Below are 15,122 nucleotides of genomic sequence, written 5' to 3'. Positions count from 1 at the left end.
AGTAGGCTTACATTAACACTGCAATGAAGTTACTGTGAAAATCCCTTAGTCACCACCCTCCGGCCCCTGTTCGGGTACACTGAGGGAGAATTTAGCACGGCTGTTGCACCTAACCAGCACGTCTTTCAGACAACGGGAGGAAACCAGAGCATCCGGAGGAAACCCACTTAGAAATGGGGAGAATGTGCAGACTTCAAACAGACAGTGACCCAAGGGTTGAACCCAGGTCCCCAATGCTGCGAGGCAGCAGTGCTAACTGCTGTGCCTCCCATGCCGCCCAATAATGGTACGATTATAAAAGGGATGCAGGAAAAGCCTGAGATTTGTGTACATGACTATTTAAAGATGTCAAGACAAGCAGAGAAGGCTGTTTAAAAAGGATGTGAGACTTCTTGTTTCATTCATAGGGTCATAAGAGTACAAAAGCAAGGAAGTCAGCTAAACCTTGATAAGACACTGGTGAGATTGGGGGTCAGTTATGAACACCACACTTCAGGAAGGATGTTAAGATCTTGGAGCAAATGAAACAGAAGTTTACCTGAATGGGGCCAGGGATGAGGGACTTCAATTCTATGAAGGGACAAGAGATTGTAGGGTTGTTCTCCTTAGAAGAGAGAAGGTTAAGAAGAGATTTGATACAAATGTTTGAAATCATGAAGGGTTTTGACAGTTTAAAAACGAAGATACTATTTTCAGCAGCAGAGGGCTGGTAACCAGAGGATACAGGTTTAAGATGATAGGCAAAAGAACCAGAAGCAACATACATTTATTTTTATGATGTGGAGATGCCAACATTGGACTGGAGTGGGCATGATAAGAAGTCCCACAACAGCAGGTTAAAGTCCAACAGCTTTATTTGGTGGTACGAGCTTTTGGAGCACTGCTCCTTCATCAGATGAGTGACTTCATTGCAGTAACTTGTAACTCACCTGATGAAGGAGCAGCACTCCAAAAGCTTGTGCTGCCAAATAAACCTGCTGGAATTTAATTCGGTGTTGTGAGACTTCTTACTATACTTCTTTTTACGCAGTGAGTATTTGTGACCTGTAAAGTACACTGTCTTAAAGGCTTGTAGAAATTGATTTGATAATAACACCAATTTGCATTTGCTATTGTACCTTTCCCAATCTTGAGAAATTTCAAAGTGCTGTTCAGTCAGTTAGACACTAATTGGGAGTATGGTGGCTGCAGTGATGTCAGAAAGGTGCCAGTGGATTTGCATGTAGTAATGCTCCCACAAACAGCAAGATGATAATAGATAATCTGTCAAGATACTGGGGAACATTCCCATGGTCTTTTGTTTCAAAATAATTCAGTATCATCTTTTATCTTTATCTGAGAGAGGGTGGATGTGATCGATCTCAGTTTCATGTCATATCATTTGAAATATGACAGAATTCTGTCATGTAATAAAAAACAGAAAGTGGACTCAACTTTTAGTTCAGACCATGAACTCTGTCTTCCATTTTGCATTTCTCTCCCAGTGCCAGTCTGTATTTTGTTCTCATGTTTTTGCTTTAGGGCAGCACTGACCTTTATTTTGCTATTAATACATCCTGCTATTTTGATTTCAGACAATGCTAACCTTTATTTTGCTGTTAACACCAACTCTGAACCAATGTTTTTTTTACCACTATCATTCCTACTTTCTTAGCAGTTTGTCCTGTGACGTCTTTGAAATTTAATTTCTGTCACCCTCTGACCTATCCCTGACCTTATCTTTTTGCTCCCTCTGACCCTCCTCCTTTCTTTTTCAACAGCATTAAACCCATTTCATCTCTGTCTCTCTTCAGATCCAAAGAAGAGTCATATTGCACTTGAAACATTAACTCTGTTTCTCCCTCCACAAATGCTGCCAGACCCGCTGAGTTTTTCCCAACATTTTCTGTTATTGTTCCAGATCTCCAGCATCCATGGTGTTTTATTTTCACATTAGTACCGAATTTGCTCAGTTCTGCACTGATGCATTAGCTTCGATTCCTGTACTAAAGTCTTCAAGTCGGACTTGAACCCCTCACAGTGCCAGGGACCTGGGTTCAATTCCCAGCTTGGGTCACTGTCTGTGTGGAGTCTGTGCGTACTCCCTGTGGCTGAGTGAGTTTCCTCTGGATGCTCTGGTTTCACCCACAATCAGAAAGATGTGCTGGTCAGGTGTATTGCCATGCTAAATTCTCCCTTGGTGTATCTGAGCAGGCGCTGGAGTGTGGCAACTCGGGGATTTTCACTGTAACTTCATTGCAGTAACTTGTAACAGTAGCAAATAAAGCAAAGCAAAAAACCTACAAATGCATGATTTAGCGGCAAGAGTGTTACTAATTTACCCTCAGAAATTGGGCTACAGATTTTAAATTGTTTCAGCGACGGGAAGTGCAGGGTTGCGGTATGTGCATGTTTTCAGCCTGGGAGGTGGTTTGTAATGCTGTTCCCCAAGGGTCAGTTTTTGTCCATTACTCTTTCATAATTTCTGTAAATGACCCAAACCCCAGTGCAAAGAGCAGCATTATAAACCATGTAAATGATAGACAACTTTGCAATATTATAGATGGTAATTGGGCCAACCTTCAGAATGATGTAGTTAAAAGGGTGAACTCTAGAAGCATGGCAGATGGAATTCAGAACAAAAAAGTGTGAAGTGATGCACTTTGGAAGGGCTAATATGCAAAGGTAATATACTATAAATGGTACAATTCTGATAAGTGTAGATGAGCAGTGACCCTGGTATCACTGCAGACAAAACCTTAAAGGCGGCAGGGCAAGTATATATGACGGTTAGAAGATGAGTTATTTTATAAAGAAAGACACAGAATATAACAACAAAGACATCATGGTAGTTCTTTATAAATCACTAGTTAGTGAGACATATCTGGGCACTATAGGACTGCTGGAAAGGTCTCAGAACATGTAAAAATGGGATTTTTCAGGATCTTGCGAGGGCTGCAGAACTAAGGGAATATTGAAAAATTTAGAATTGTTCTCCTTGGGATAAGCCTATCGCGCATTTCAAGATGAGAGGTTTCCATTGGTTTCCCTGCAGTGCAGAAGGAGACCAATCAAGTCTGAATCAACAGCAATCCCACCCAGGTTCCTATCCCTGTATTTACTCTGTGAATCCCCCTGATACTAAGGGGCAATTTAGCATCCCAATCAACCTAGCCGGCACATCTTAAGACTGTGGAAGGAAACCGGAGCACCTGGTAGAAACCCATACAGACACAGGGAGAGTATACAAACTCCACACTGACAGTGACCCAAGACCAGAATTGAACCCAGGTCCCTGGTGCTGTGAAGCAGCAGTGCTAACAATTGTGGCACTGTACCACCAATAAATTCCCATGCCCTGACTGGGAATTGAACCTGGACTACGTGGTGAGAGTGCCAAATCCGAACAATTGGATCACCAGGGAAGAATATGGAACACTTCACAAGTTTGCATGTCATCCTTATGCAGGAGCCATGCCAATCCTCTCTGTATCATTCCAATTTTAGTACATGAGCTACCGAAGCAAGCACTACATGTTACCAAGGGGGCATTTGGATTTGAACCAGGGACCTCTTGATTTGCAATTAAATGCTCTGCTACTGAGCTATACTCCCTTCCCCAAATTTTGATGGAACAGGTGGAGACAGACTGTTACCTCCGGTAATTGGGTCAAAACAAAAGGTCATAGACTTAAAATAATTGGCAAAAGCTCTGGGGAATTTTTGGGAGCAGGAACACTGTATTTCAAAAGGGGGACAGCCCTGATTCCATAAAATATTAGAATGGATTTGGCCAAATACTCGAAGATGCAGAAATCGAAGAGTTACTAGGGGTAGATGCTGGAATAGTGGTAATATCACTAGACTAATAATCCAGAAGCCCAGGCAAATTCTCAGATTCAAATTTAAATTCAATAAATAAATATAGAACTGGCGAATGGTCAACTGTTGGTTAAAAAAAGCTAATGTTCTTTTGGGAAGGAAAAAGTTTAAAGTTTATTTATTAGAATCATAGAACCCTACAATGCAGAAAGAGGCCCTTCAGCCCATCAGGTCTGCACTGAACACAATCCCACCCAGGTACTACCCCCATATCCTTACATATTATACCCACGAATCTACACATCCCTGGACACTAAGGGACAATCTCTTAGCATGGCCAATCAACTTGGCCCACACATCTTTGGATTGTGGGAGGAAACCAGAGTACCCGGAGGAAACCCACGCAGACACAATGAGAATGTGCAAACCCCACAGAGGCAGTGACCCAAGCCGAGAATCAAACCCAGGACCCTGGAGCTGTGAAGCAGCAGTGCTAACCACTGTGCTACTGTGCCACCTGTGCTTATGAGTCACAAGTAGGCTCACATTCACACTATAATGAGGTTACTGTGCAAATCCCCTAGTCACCACACTCCAGTGCCTGTTAACGCTCCATTGTGTGAGGGAGAATTTAGCCTGGCCAGTTCATCTAACCTGCACATCTTTGTGGTGGTAGGAAACTGGAGCACCTGGAGGAAACCCATGCAGACACGGGGAGAATGTGCAAACTCCACGCAGACAGTGACCCACACTGGGAATCGAACTCAGGTCCCTGGCGCTGTGAGGCACAGTAAGAAGTCTCACAACACTGGGTTTAAGTCCAACAGATCTATCTGGTAACACAAGACACAAGCTTTCAGAGCGCTGCTCCTTTCAAAGCAGCAGTGCTAACAACTGTGCCACCGTACCACCCTCTGAAATCTGCCATCCTTACCCAGTCTGGCCCAAAGCATGACTCCAGACCCACAGCCCTCTTGGCTTCACAAGTCAGTCAGCTCAAGGGCAGTGAGGAATGGGACACAAATGCGAGCAATCATGATGTTAGACTTTTCTTCCCAGGGTAGAAACATCAATTACCAGGTGATATAGGTTTAAGATAAAAGGGGGAAAGTTTAAAGGAGATATGAGAGGCAAGTTCTTTACACAAGAGATGATAAGTGCCTAGAATGCGCTGCCGGAGGAGGTAGTAGAAGTGGATGCAATAGTAATGTTTCAGAGGCACCTTGACAGATACATGAATAGCTAGGGAATAGAAGAATATGAACAGTTTAGAAAATCATGTGTTGGCGCAGGCTTGGTGGGTTGAAGGGCTGTTTTTCATTTTAGTAACAGGTTTTAATGAATTCAAATTTCAGCATCTGCTCTGGTAGTGATTGAACCCAGGTCCCCAGAGGATTAACCCCGGGGTTGGGGGCGGGGGGTGGTTTATGGATTATCAGTTCAGCGACAATACCACCACTACAAGTGCCGCTACTTCACCTGATAGAATTGACTGGGTTGCTCCACAGAGAGGGGCTGCTGGAAAGAATGGTCTCCTTCTGTAACAACTGTGCATATAAAATGTGCCGACACTTTGTTACAGCTACTAATGGATTTTATATGAGTATAAAACACATTTGTTATCACTCAGTTCAGCCACGGCGTAACTCGACCAGCAATCATCTCGAGTGAGCTCTGCCATTCATCTTAACACTTATGAAAGGTTTACAGTGATGATTTAAGAATGCTTGGGGTATTACGAGTCAATTACCGACGTGGAAGTTCTGATGGGTGGGCGGGGGGGGGGCGGGCCTCTGCTAATTTGGGCACCAGCAAGTCTGTGAGGTGTAAGGTTACAAAGCACTTTCTGATGGTGATGTATTCCGGGGGAGGGGAGGGCATTCATTACAGCTCGCCCTCAGTGTATGCAAGAGTTCCTGCATCATGAATTCTCCCCATCCCACCTACAATCCCGAGTTTTCCCTGCCTAAATCCGCTAACCGATAGGCCAATTTTAACTGACGGTGTTGGGGGGAGAATTGAATTTGGGAACATTTTGCAATCTGATTCATGTTTGGAAAGCAGTATGGGGGGAGGTGGTGTTAGTCGGGTGGGATGTATAATACCCAGGAGAGGTAAAAAGATCTTTTGAAAGGCATTCTGTTCGACAAATTAAGTCCTGAAACGTGTTCCATCCAGAGCAGGGGTTGTGATCTTGTTGTTTTGCCTTGACTTTCTAGCTCCTTTCGCTTGACTCAATCGACTCAATTCAGTTCACAATCGGCTTCCCAGAGCCGTGGATTCGGGCACCGTGGACAAAGTGTGTCATCCATTCATTTCACTCCCTGCAAATGTCCAGCCTGTTTTCAAAAGTAAATGCCACGTGTCCTCCCGTTGGACAAAGCGCCCGGCGCCAGAGCTGTGGGTTCATTAACCATCCCACATTTATTATGGGAACAAAAAAAAATATTCCCCCAATGGTCAGTGCTACCCGAGTGACCGTCCCACACCTCGAAGCGCCTTGGGAAGAAATGACATTATGTGGACTGTGAACCGTGAACTTGGGTTCCGAGTTCAATGTGGCAAGCTGTAACCGGTGATTATGTATTGAGAGGTGCTGAAGAAGGCATTCGGTATGCTTTGGTCTGAACATTGAATACAGGAGTTGGGACATCTTGTTGAAGTTGTACAAGACATTGGTAAGGCCACACTTGGAATACTGTGCGCAGTTCTGGTCACCCTATTATAGAAAGGATATTATTAAACTAGAAATAGTGCAGTAAAGATTTACTCCCTGATGCCAATCAACCTAACCCACACATTTTTGGACTGTGGGAGAAAACCAGAGCACCCGAAGAAAATCCATGCAGACATGGGAAGAATGTGTAAAGTTCACACAGGCAGTGACCCAAGCCAGGAATTGAACCTGGGTCCCTGGCACTGTGAGGTAGCAGTGCTAACCACTGTGCCATCTTGTGGGACTTGATGGTTTGGGACTTGATGGTTTGAGTTATAAAGAGAGGCTGGACAGACCGAGACTTTTTTCTCTGGAGCTTAGGAGACTGAGGGGTGATCTTACAGAAGTCTATAAAATAATGAAGGGCACAGATCAGCTAGATAGTCAATATCTTTTCCCAAAGGTAGGGGAGTCTAAAACTAGAGGGCATAGGTTTAAGGTGAGAGGGGAGAGATATGAAAGAGTCCAGAGGGGCAATTTTTTTCACACAGAGGGTGGTGAGTGTCTGGAACAAGCTCTGAAGCATTAGAGGCAGGTACAATTTTGTCTTTTAAAAAGCATTTAGACAGTTACATGGGTATGAAAGGCATAGAGGAATATGGGCCAAATGTGGGCAATTGGGACTAGCTTAGGTGTTTAAAAAAAGGGTGGCATGGACAAGTTGGACCAAAGGGCCTGTTTCAATGCTGTAAGCCTCCATGACTCTACAAGTGGATACTGAGGATAATTTTATTTGAGTCACAAGTAGGCTTACATTAACACTACAATGAAGTTACTGTGAAAATCTCCTAGTCACCACACTCCGATGCCTATTCGGGTACACTGAGGGAGAATTTAGCATGGCCTGTGCACCTAACCAGCACATCTTTCAGACTGTGGAAGGAAACCGGAACACCCAGAGGAAACCCACGCAGACACAGGGAAAACATGCAGACTCTGCAAAGACAGTGACCCAAGGCAGGAATCCAATCCAGGTTTCAGGCACTGTGAGACAGCAGTGCTAACCACCATTCTGGGAGTTGCAGCTTGTGTGACTGTGTCCCCTGTCTCCCTCCCAGAGACTCCCCAGACCATAAGATAAAGGCTACCCTGAGATAAAGCTCTGACGAGGGGTCATCCAGCCTGGAAATGTTGAGTCTATTCTCTTTCCACAGATGCTGGCAAATGTGCTGAGTTTACCCAACATTTTCTGTTTTTTTTCCCCGACTCCCCTAACCCTGTTGCTATAAATCACGGGGAATCTCGCAAGACTCCAACCTTCATTACCAACCCACTTCCTCGTTTACCATTCCTTAGAACAGGGCTCGAATGTTGATGAAAGTCTTGGCGAGAAATGAAGGGCTTGTGAAAAATCACTCAGAGGGTGACGGGAATCTGAAACTCATTGCCCAAAAGGATGGTAGAGGTGGGGGCCCTCACAACATTTAAGAAGCATTTCGATCTGTAAGCTCAAACCAATGATGGGGTGCAATGCCTTGTCTTTTCAGACCTTGGATCTTCAATAGAGCAGTACGGAATTTTCCTGCCCACCACGGGAATTGTAGTGGGTGGGAGGTGGACCTTGCAAAGGTCATTTGACCTCGGGTGGGATTTTTTGGTTTTGGGGCGAGCACAGCCTGAAAATCTCACCCTGTGTTCCAATTAGGAAGAGCTATCCAGACTCGAAACATTGGCTCTATTCTCTCTCCACAGATGCGGTCAGACATGTTGAGAGTTTCCAACCTTTTTTGTTCTTGTTTCAGATTCATTGAATAATAGAATCCCTACAGTGCAGAAGGAGGCCGTTTGGCCCATCAAGCTTGTACTGACAACAATCCCATCCGATCCCACATATTTACCCTGCTAATAAGGGGACATAAGTTTAAGGTGCATGGGGAAAAGTTTAGAGGAGATGTGCGAGGCAATGTTTTTAGACAGAGGGTGGTGAATGTCTGGAATGCGCTGCCCGGGGAGGTGGTGGGAACAGGTATGATAGCAGCACTTAAGGGGCAACGAGATGAATACATGAATAGGTTGGGAATGGAAGGACAGGGACTCCATAGGTGCATACAGTTTTAGTTTAGGCAGATATCGTGATCGGTGCAGGCTTGGGGGGGCCAAAGGGCCTGTTCCTGTGCTGTACTTTTCTTTATTCTGATCCCCCTGAAACCCCCCAAGGCCAATCAACCTAATCCACACATTTTTGGATTGTGGGAGGAAACCGGAGCACCTGAAGAAAATCCATGCAGACATGGGAAGAATGTGCAAACTTCACACAGACAGTGACCCAAGACAGGGACTGATCCTGGGTCCCTGGCACTGTGAGGTAGCAGTGCTAACCACTGTGCCATCTTGTTTGTTTTGATTTTGTTTGTCTCTCTTGGGGGTGAGGCGGGGGTGGGTGGGAATCATGAATTGGATTTTGAATTTGGTATTGGGAGCAAGCAAGGATTGGACTCGGGTTTGTCCGGTCCACTCTGAGCATTGGCTTTGTAACATCAAGGTCAGAGTGAAAAAGAAAAAGAATACGTGAGGTGCCATAGCATGCAAGGCTGTGCATCAAGTGCTAGGAAATGGGGTTAGAATAGATACGTGCTTGATGGTCTGAGCAGACACGATGGACCGAAAGGCCTGTTTTTATGCTGTATGACTCTATTCTATGACTCTATTGGACGGCATGGTGGCACAGTGGTTCGCCCTACTGCCTCACAGCACCAGCAACCCGGTTTCAATTCTGACCTCAGGTCACTGTCTGAGTGGAGTTTGCACATTATCCCCATGTCTGTCTGGGTTTCCTTCGGGTGCTTCGGTTCCCTCCAACAGTCCAAAGATGTGCGGGTTAGGTTGATTGGCCATGCTAAATTGCCCCTTGATGTCAGGGGGATTAGGAGGGTAAATATATAGAGAGATAGGAATAGATCCTAGGTGGGATTGTGGTCGGTGCAGACTGGATGGGCCGAATGGCCTCCTTCTGCACTGTAGGGATTCGATGATTCTATACACACACACACAATGGAGACACACAACACAGGTGAGCAATGCACCCATTACATGGTGCGTGCTGTACTCACCCTTGCGTGTTGCGTACAAGGCGACCAAAGCGGTGATTACGATGATGAGTAACAGTACAATGGTGGTCAATCCAATCTCCAGTGAGGTCCAGGATTTACACGACTTCTTCGATTTTGGCGGGTTCCTTTCAACTATATCCATTTGGCTTTCAGACTTGCCCATAACAACAACCTGAGACCGAGAACAGTGATGTTAAAAGGATCATGCCCGCGACCCGGCGTGTTCAATCCTACCCGCCCGCCACCAAGTGTCCACATGAATGGTTATACACACAAAGTCATTCCAAGCCAGCGCACTGAAGTTTGCAGATAATCACAGCGTCAGTATAATTGAAAGAAAATGCACAATGTGCCAAGTTTAGAACGACCAGTATTTATCTAGGGTGGCGTTAACAGCAGCCTAAACTAATTGCGGATTCCTTCTGAGATGAGAAGGAATTGCTAGCAAATATTCGCATTTCTAGAGGAACTTTTCAATTAATGTTCTTGCCATGAGGAAAGTGAATACTTTGTCTCGTCATTACTTCAACACGACTAACAGAGACATAAAGTGCAATTTTAGTACCCTAAAATATTGTAAATTAAATGGGAAAAAAAACATTCGATCTCGAACTTAACGCCTGACTGAATGTACAAGGTAACTGATTTGTACACTGTAAACATTAATAAAATGACACCGACTCCCCCTGCGATCAATCGGGGAATAAATTGGGCCCAATGGGCCCGCGTTAAATAAATACTTTGCAGCAAACTTTAAAATGTTGGGACGGGAAAGAGATGTTAACTGTACTCACCGCACAGAGAGTGAGCCTAGCAGAGGGAGTGCACCGTGTTGAGAGCGGAGAAAGACAAGATATATGGACCTGGTGTAATAATCCAGCCCCGGAACAGAAGCATTATAAAACTAACAGTAATTAGGTTTATCTATATTATTATAGATATATAAATTTATGTGCGTGTTGGTGCCCAGGTATATCTCAATCAGTATTTTGGCATTGAACAAGGATACATGACTTGTTCCCCCATTCTGAGGAATCTACAACAAGAGGGGACGTGGAGGTGGAGGGGGGGGGGGTCCACATTTACAACTGAGTGCTTGAAGAGAAATATCACCACTCAAAAAGGTCCTGAATGCTTAGAATTCTTACCACCCCCCACCCTAACTGCTGGATGGTTGTAATGTTGAGATGTTTTGTTTCGCTCTCTCGTGTAAGCGAGGGATGTTGGGGAGCAGGTGGGAAAGTGGAGCTGGGGGCATCGGGGGTGGGGGCAGAGGACAAGCCTTAATGGCGGAGCAGACTGGAGGGACCCAGTACTCCTGCTCGCTATTTTTCATGTCCTTCGGTACACTGCACCTGTAAACAGAAGGTGTCAGTTCAACTAACCGTGGAACACAAGTTTGATAGTGAGGGTGAAATCACGGGACCATACTGAGGCTTGTGAGAAAATCCGGGGGGAGATTGTGGGGTGGAGGGAGGGGTAGTGCATGTGGGGTAGTAAGTGGAGGGGGTGACATTTAAAATACCGGTCTCTCTCACACACACACACACAAATGCAGAAGACATCATTAAAAGCATATTTCCGACTCAAGAACAGCTTCTTCCCATCAGACTTTTGAATGGATTTACCTCGCATTAAGCTGATCTTTCTCTACACCCTGGCTGTGACTGTAACTACATTCTGCACCCTCTCCTTTCCTTCTCCCCTATGTATTCTATGAACGGTATGCTTTGTCCATTTAGCGCGGCAAGAAACAATGCTTTTTTCATTGTATCCTAACACATGTGACAATAATAAATCACATAAAAATATGACATGCATTAATTCGGAGAGGAAAGGAAATTAATGAAATGATACTGCTTTGTTTCACTGGATCTTTTATTTAACGGACCCTGTGCGAAACCGGCAGAAATAACGTTTGAAAGCGTCTTGTGACAGAATTCTGATTATGCGACGGGGCTCTCAGTGTCCCCCCGGCTTCTGCACACACCCAGACTGGTTTCCAATCCAGGAATGCATAGTCGCCACTATTTGGACAATCCCCCAAATCTACACAGGGACAGGTTTTTCGTCCGTCCCCCCCCACCTCCCCAAAGTGTAGAGCAAGAAGAATTACTGTAACAGGATTAACACATTTTATCCCATATATAACAGCATGCCCGGGCAATGAAACAGAGGGGCGCGACTATTGCAAGTAATACGACAGTGACCGTTTCCTTTTTCAATCTTCCTGGTGGGAATACAAGTTTTAGATTCGGCGAATTGCCTCGTCCGCTCGCAACATGAGCAAGAACCACTTGCCTTTTAGTGTCAAACTGGCTTTAGGGGTCCCCATCCCTAGAGGAGAGGGCACAGAATTGATAAGATGTTACAAACCCCCCCCCCCAGAGATCCGATTCAGATTTGTGAGTAGGAGAGAGTAACTGCTGAGCACGCCAACAGAGCCAATGGTCCAAGAAACCCACGCAGACACGGGGAGAATGTGCAGACTCCGCACAGACAGTGACCCAAGCTGGGAATGAAACCCGGGTCCCTGGTGTTGTGAGGCAGCAATGCCAACCACTGTGCCACCCTCCACAAGAAGGAAACGAACTCACCTACCCAACGCCGAGGCAAGGAGCAACCCTGAACTGACCCTCAGAAGAGAACTACACCCCAGATCCCCAAACACAACTACTGTCCTCGTTCAATTTCACCACATCTGATAGCCAATTTTACGTCAATTTCAGAGGCGCACCCAACCAGTTTGAATGGGGGATGAGTGGGGACTGGCTTCGGGTGGGGCTGAAAATTACACTTACCTTATTACCTTGTCCTCTAACAATTTTAAGCTGGGTTGGGAAGCCGGCAGGAGTAATTTGCGTTTGTCCTCCAGCTGCCTCACAGGCCCGAGGGCGGCTTAAGTTTTAACTTTATCCATTAGTGTCACAAGTCAGCTTACATTAACGCTGCAATGAAGTTACTGTGAAAATCCCCCCAGTCGCCACACTCGGGCCCCTGTTCGGGTACACGGAGGGAGAATTTAACATGGTCAATGCACCCTAACCAGTCTTTTGGACTGTGGGAGGAAACTGGAGCACCTGAAGGAAAACCCACGCAGATACGGGGAGAATGTGCAGACTCCACACAGACAGGGACCCAAGCCAGGAATGGAACCCGGGTCATGGAACTATAGAATAGAATCATAGGATCCCTACAGTGCAGAAGGAGGCCATTCGGTCCATTGAGTCTGCACCAATCACACTCCCACCCAAGTCCCATCCCCGTAACTCACATATCTATCTGCTAATCCCCCGCTCTATGCATCCCATGACACTAAGAGTAAAATTAGCATGGCCAATGCACCTATCCAGCACGTCTTTCAGACTGTAGGAGGAATCCGAAGCACCCGGAGGAAACCCACGCAGACACGGGGAGAATGTGCAGACTCCGCACAGACAGTGACCCAAGCTGGGAATGAAACCCGGGTCCCTGGTGTTGTGAGGCAGCAATGCCAACCACTGTGCCACCCTCCACAAGAAGGAAACGAACTCACCTACCCAACGCCGAGGCAAGGAGCAACCCTGAACTGACCCTCAGAAGAGAACTACACACCAGATCCTCAAACACAACTACTGGATTAACACACACACACACACACACACACAACACTGCCTTCAGTAACCCTGCGGCTAACTATCTCTATAGAGAAGGGTTGGAAATATTGCCGTCTTCTTTTCTAACCAGCGAGGTGCCCGAGCACTGGATGTACCGAAATCAGCTTTGCCCAGGAAACTCGAAACCCCACCAGGTAGGATAGGTCACGATGCGACAGGTAAATCCTCGGAATCACTGGACCGGGACAATGTTCAGTTGCTGTCACCTCCTTCTTTGCAAATGAACGTGATGTCAAAACAATCTGAATACTTGACAAACTGTTACACATTAACCCAAGTCCTTGTCGAGGTGAACGCCTCTCACTCACAATACAAGCTGACCACAATGAAATATTCCTTGCATTCAGCTCTGAATAGCGAGAGTGCAACAAGTCTTTAACAAAAGGTAGCGGGTGAGATTTCGGCTACATTATAAATGTGGGTCCCTTTTATTTTTTTTTCAAAAAAAAAAGCAATGTGTAGAACTCTGTTCCCATCACTGAGACACAGACACAACTTACCAGGTATCTGTAGTGTACGTTGTGCCATTGGATCTCACTGGCCAAGCACATAGGCAATAGCAGACATAGTGCTAATATCAGTGCCCCAAAATCCGACAGAAGAGCGTTGCAGACACCACCATTAAGCCGCGGTCAGCCCCTCTCTCCCTCCTTCTCCCCCCACCTCTCTCTCTCTCTCGGCCTTTCTATCCTCTGGAATCACCGGCGCGAACTTGCGACCGTCCAGGACTTGTCAACTAGCATTGAATCCCCAACGGTAAGCTGACACTACACTGCCAGTCCGGGCTCATTGCTGAACCTGGTTATATGATCGTGGAATCGTAAGGGAAATGAGGAGGAGAGAGGGAGGGAGGGGGGGAGGGGGGAGGGAGGGAGAAGGAGGAGGGGGCTCGGTGCCTTCAAGAATCCGAGAATGGCACGTAAGTTCCTTCAGAGAGTGCATGACCTGGAGGCTTCAATCGCCTTGATCCGGCTAGCCTGTCAACATCAGCTCAGGTTGTTTGCAAGATGCCGATTCGCAGCCTGAACAGGCAGGCTGGCTGTGAGGATAGCAGTGCATGTACTAAACCTCATTTGCATCTGTGCACTCATCCTGTCCCTCCCTCTCTCGCTCCTCTTCATTTGCGAACACACTTGGAGATCATTTCGAGCGAATTCGGTGGTGCAGGTGCCCGCTGCTTTGCAAATCTCGGCACACGCTTCATGCCACTGATAAAGACAGAATTTTATATCCGGCCAGCTTTCTGTAACACACACACACACACACACACTTTGGCCGAAAGTCATCTACACTCCAAAGATGGTCTCCACTCTCTCTCCACATGCTGTCAGACCTGCTAAGATTTTCCAGCATTTTCTATATTTGCTTGACATAAATCCAATTGGTCCACCAAACCTGCCCCACACTTTGTTGATGGTTTTTATTCATTCGTGGGCATCACTGGTTGGCCAGCATTTTATTGCCCATCTCTAGTTGCCCTTGATGGTGGTGGTGAGCTGCCTTCTTGAATCATTGCAGTCTGCCTGCTGTGGGTTGACCCACAATGTGGTTAGAGAGGAAATTCAGGATTTTGACCCAGCGACTGCAAAGGAACGTCCGATATATTTCCAAGTCAGGATGGTGAGTGGCTTGGAGGGGAACTTGCAGGTGGTGGTGTTCCCCATGTTTCTGCTGCCCTTGGCCTTCTAGATGGAAGCGGTTTTGGCTTTGGAAGATGCTGTCTAAGGATTTTTGGTGAACTGCATCTTATTACACCCGGCTGCTACTGAGTGTCGGTGGTGGAGGGAATGGATGTTTGTAGATGTGGTGCCAATTGAGCGGGCTGCTTTTGTCTTAGATGGTGTCAACCTTCTTGAGTGTTGTTGGAGATGCGCCCACCAGGCAAGTGGGGAGTATCCC

The 15,122-nt window shown here is 46.1% G+C and overlaps 1 protein-coding gene and 1 non-coding gene across 5 annotated transcripts in view; both read right to left on the bottom strand.

The window, feature by feature from the left end:
* The window catches only part of LOC145341139 (neprilysin-like), a 216,495-nt gene that overhangs the window by 183,626 nt on the left and 17,747 nt on the right, over positions 1–15,122 (bottom strand). The window contains exons 1-2 of one of the 4 annotated variants that reach the window (XM_080186027.1): positions 13,724–14,061; positions 9,568–9,739 (exon numbers count right to left, since the gene is read on the bottom strand). In XM_080186027.1, the coding sequence (XP_080042153.1) occupies positions 9,568–9,739; positions 13,724–13,774 (223 nt within the window). In that variant the 5' untranslated portion in view covers positions 13,775–14,061. Of the gene's footprint in view, positions 1–9,567; positions 9,740–10,361; positions 10,384–13,318; positions 13,424–13,723; positions 14,062–15,122 lie in introns of those variants that run through there. The other 3 variants (XM_080186029.1, XM_080186030.1, XM_080186028.1) reach the window with 3 other exon arrangements.
* On the bottom strand, positions 3,404–3,510 carry LOC145341630 (U6 spliceosomal RNA). The gene has a single exon (XR_013886399.1). It is a non-coding gene; the product is annotated as a U6 spliceosomal RNA (small nuclear RNA).

Source organism: Carcharhinus amblyrhynchos, chromosome 3 (genome assembly GCF_965287045.1).
Source record: "Carcharhinus amblyrhynchos chromosome 3, sCarAmb.v2.hapA, whole genome shotgun sequence".
NCBI classification, from domain to species: Eukaryota; Metazoa; Chordata; class Chondrichthyes; order Carcharhiniformes; family Carcharhinidae; genus Carcharhinus; species Carcharhinus amblyrhynchos.
This window is presented reverse-complemented; position numbering and strand designations above follow the sequence as displayed.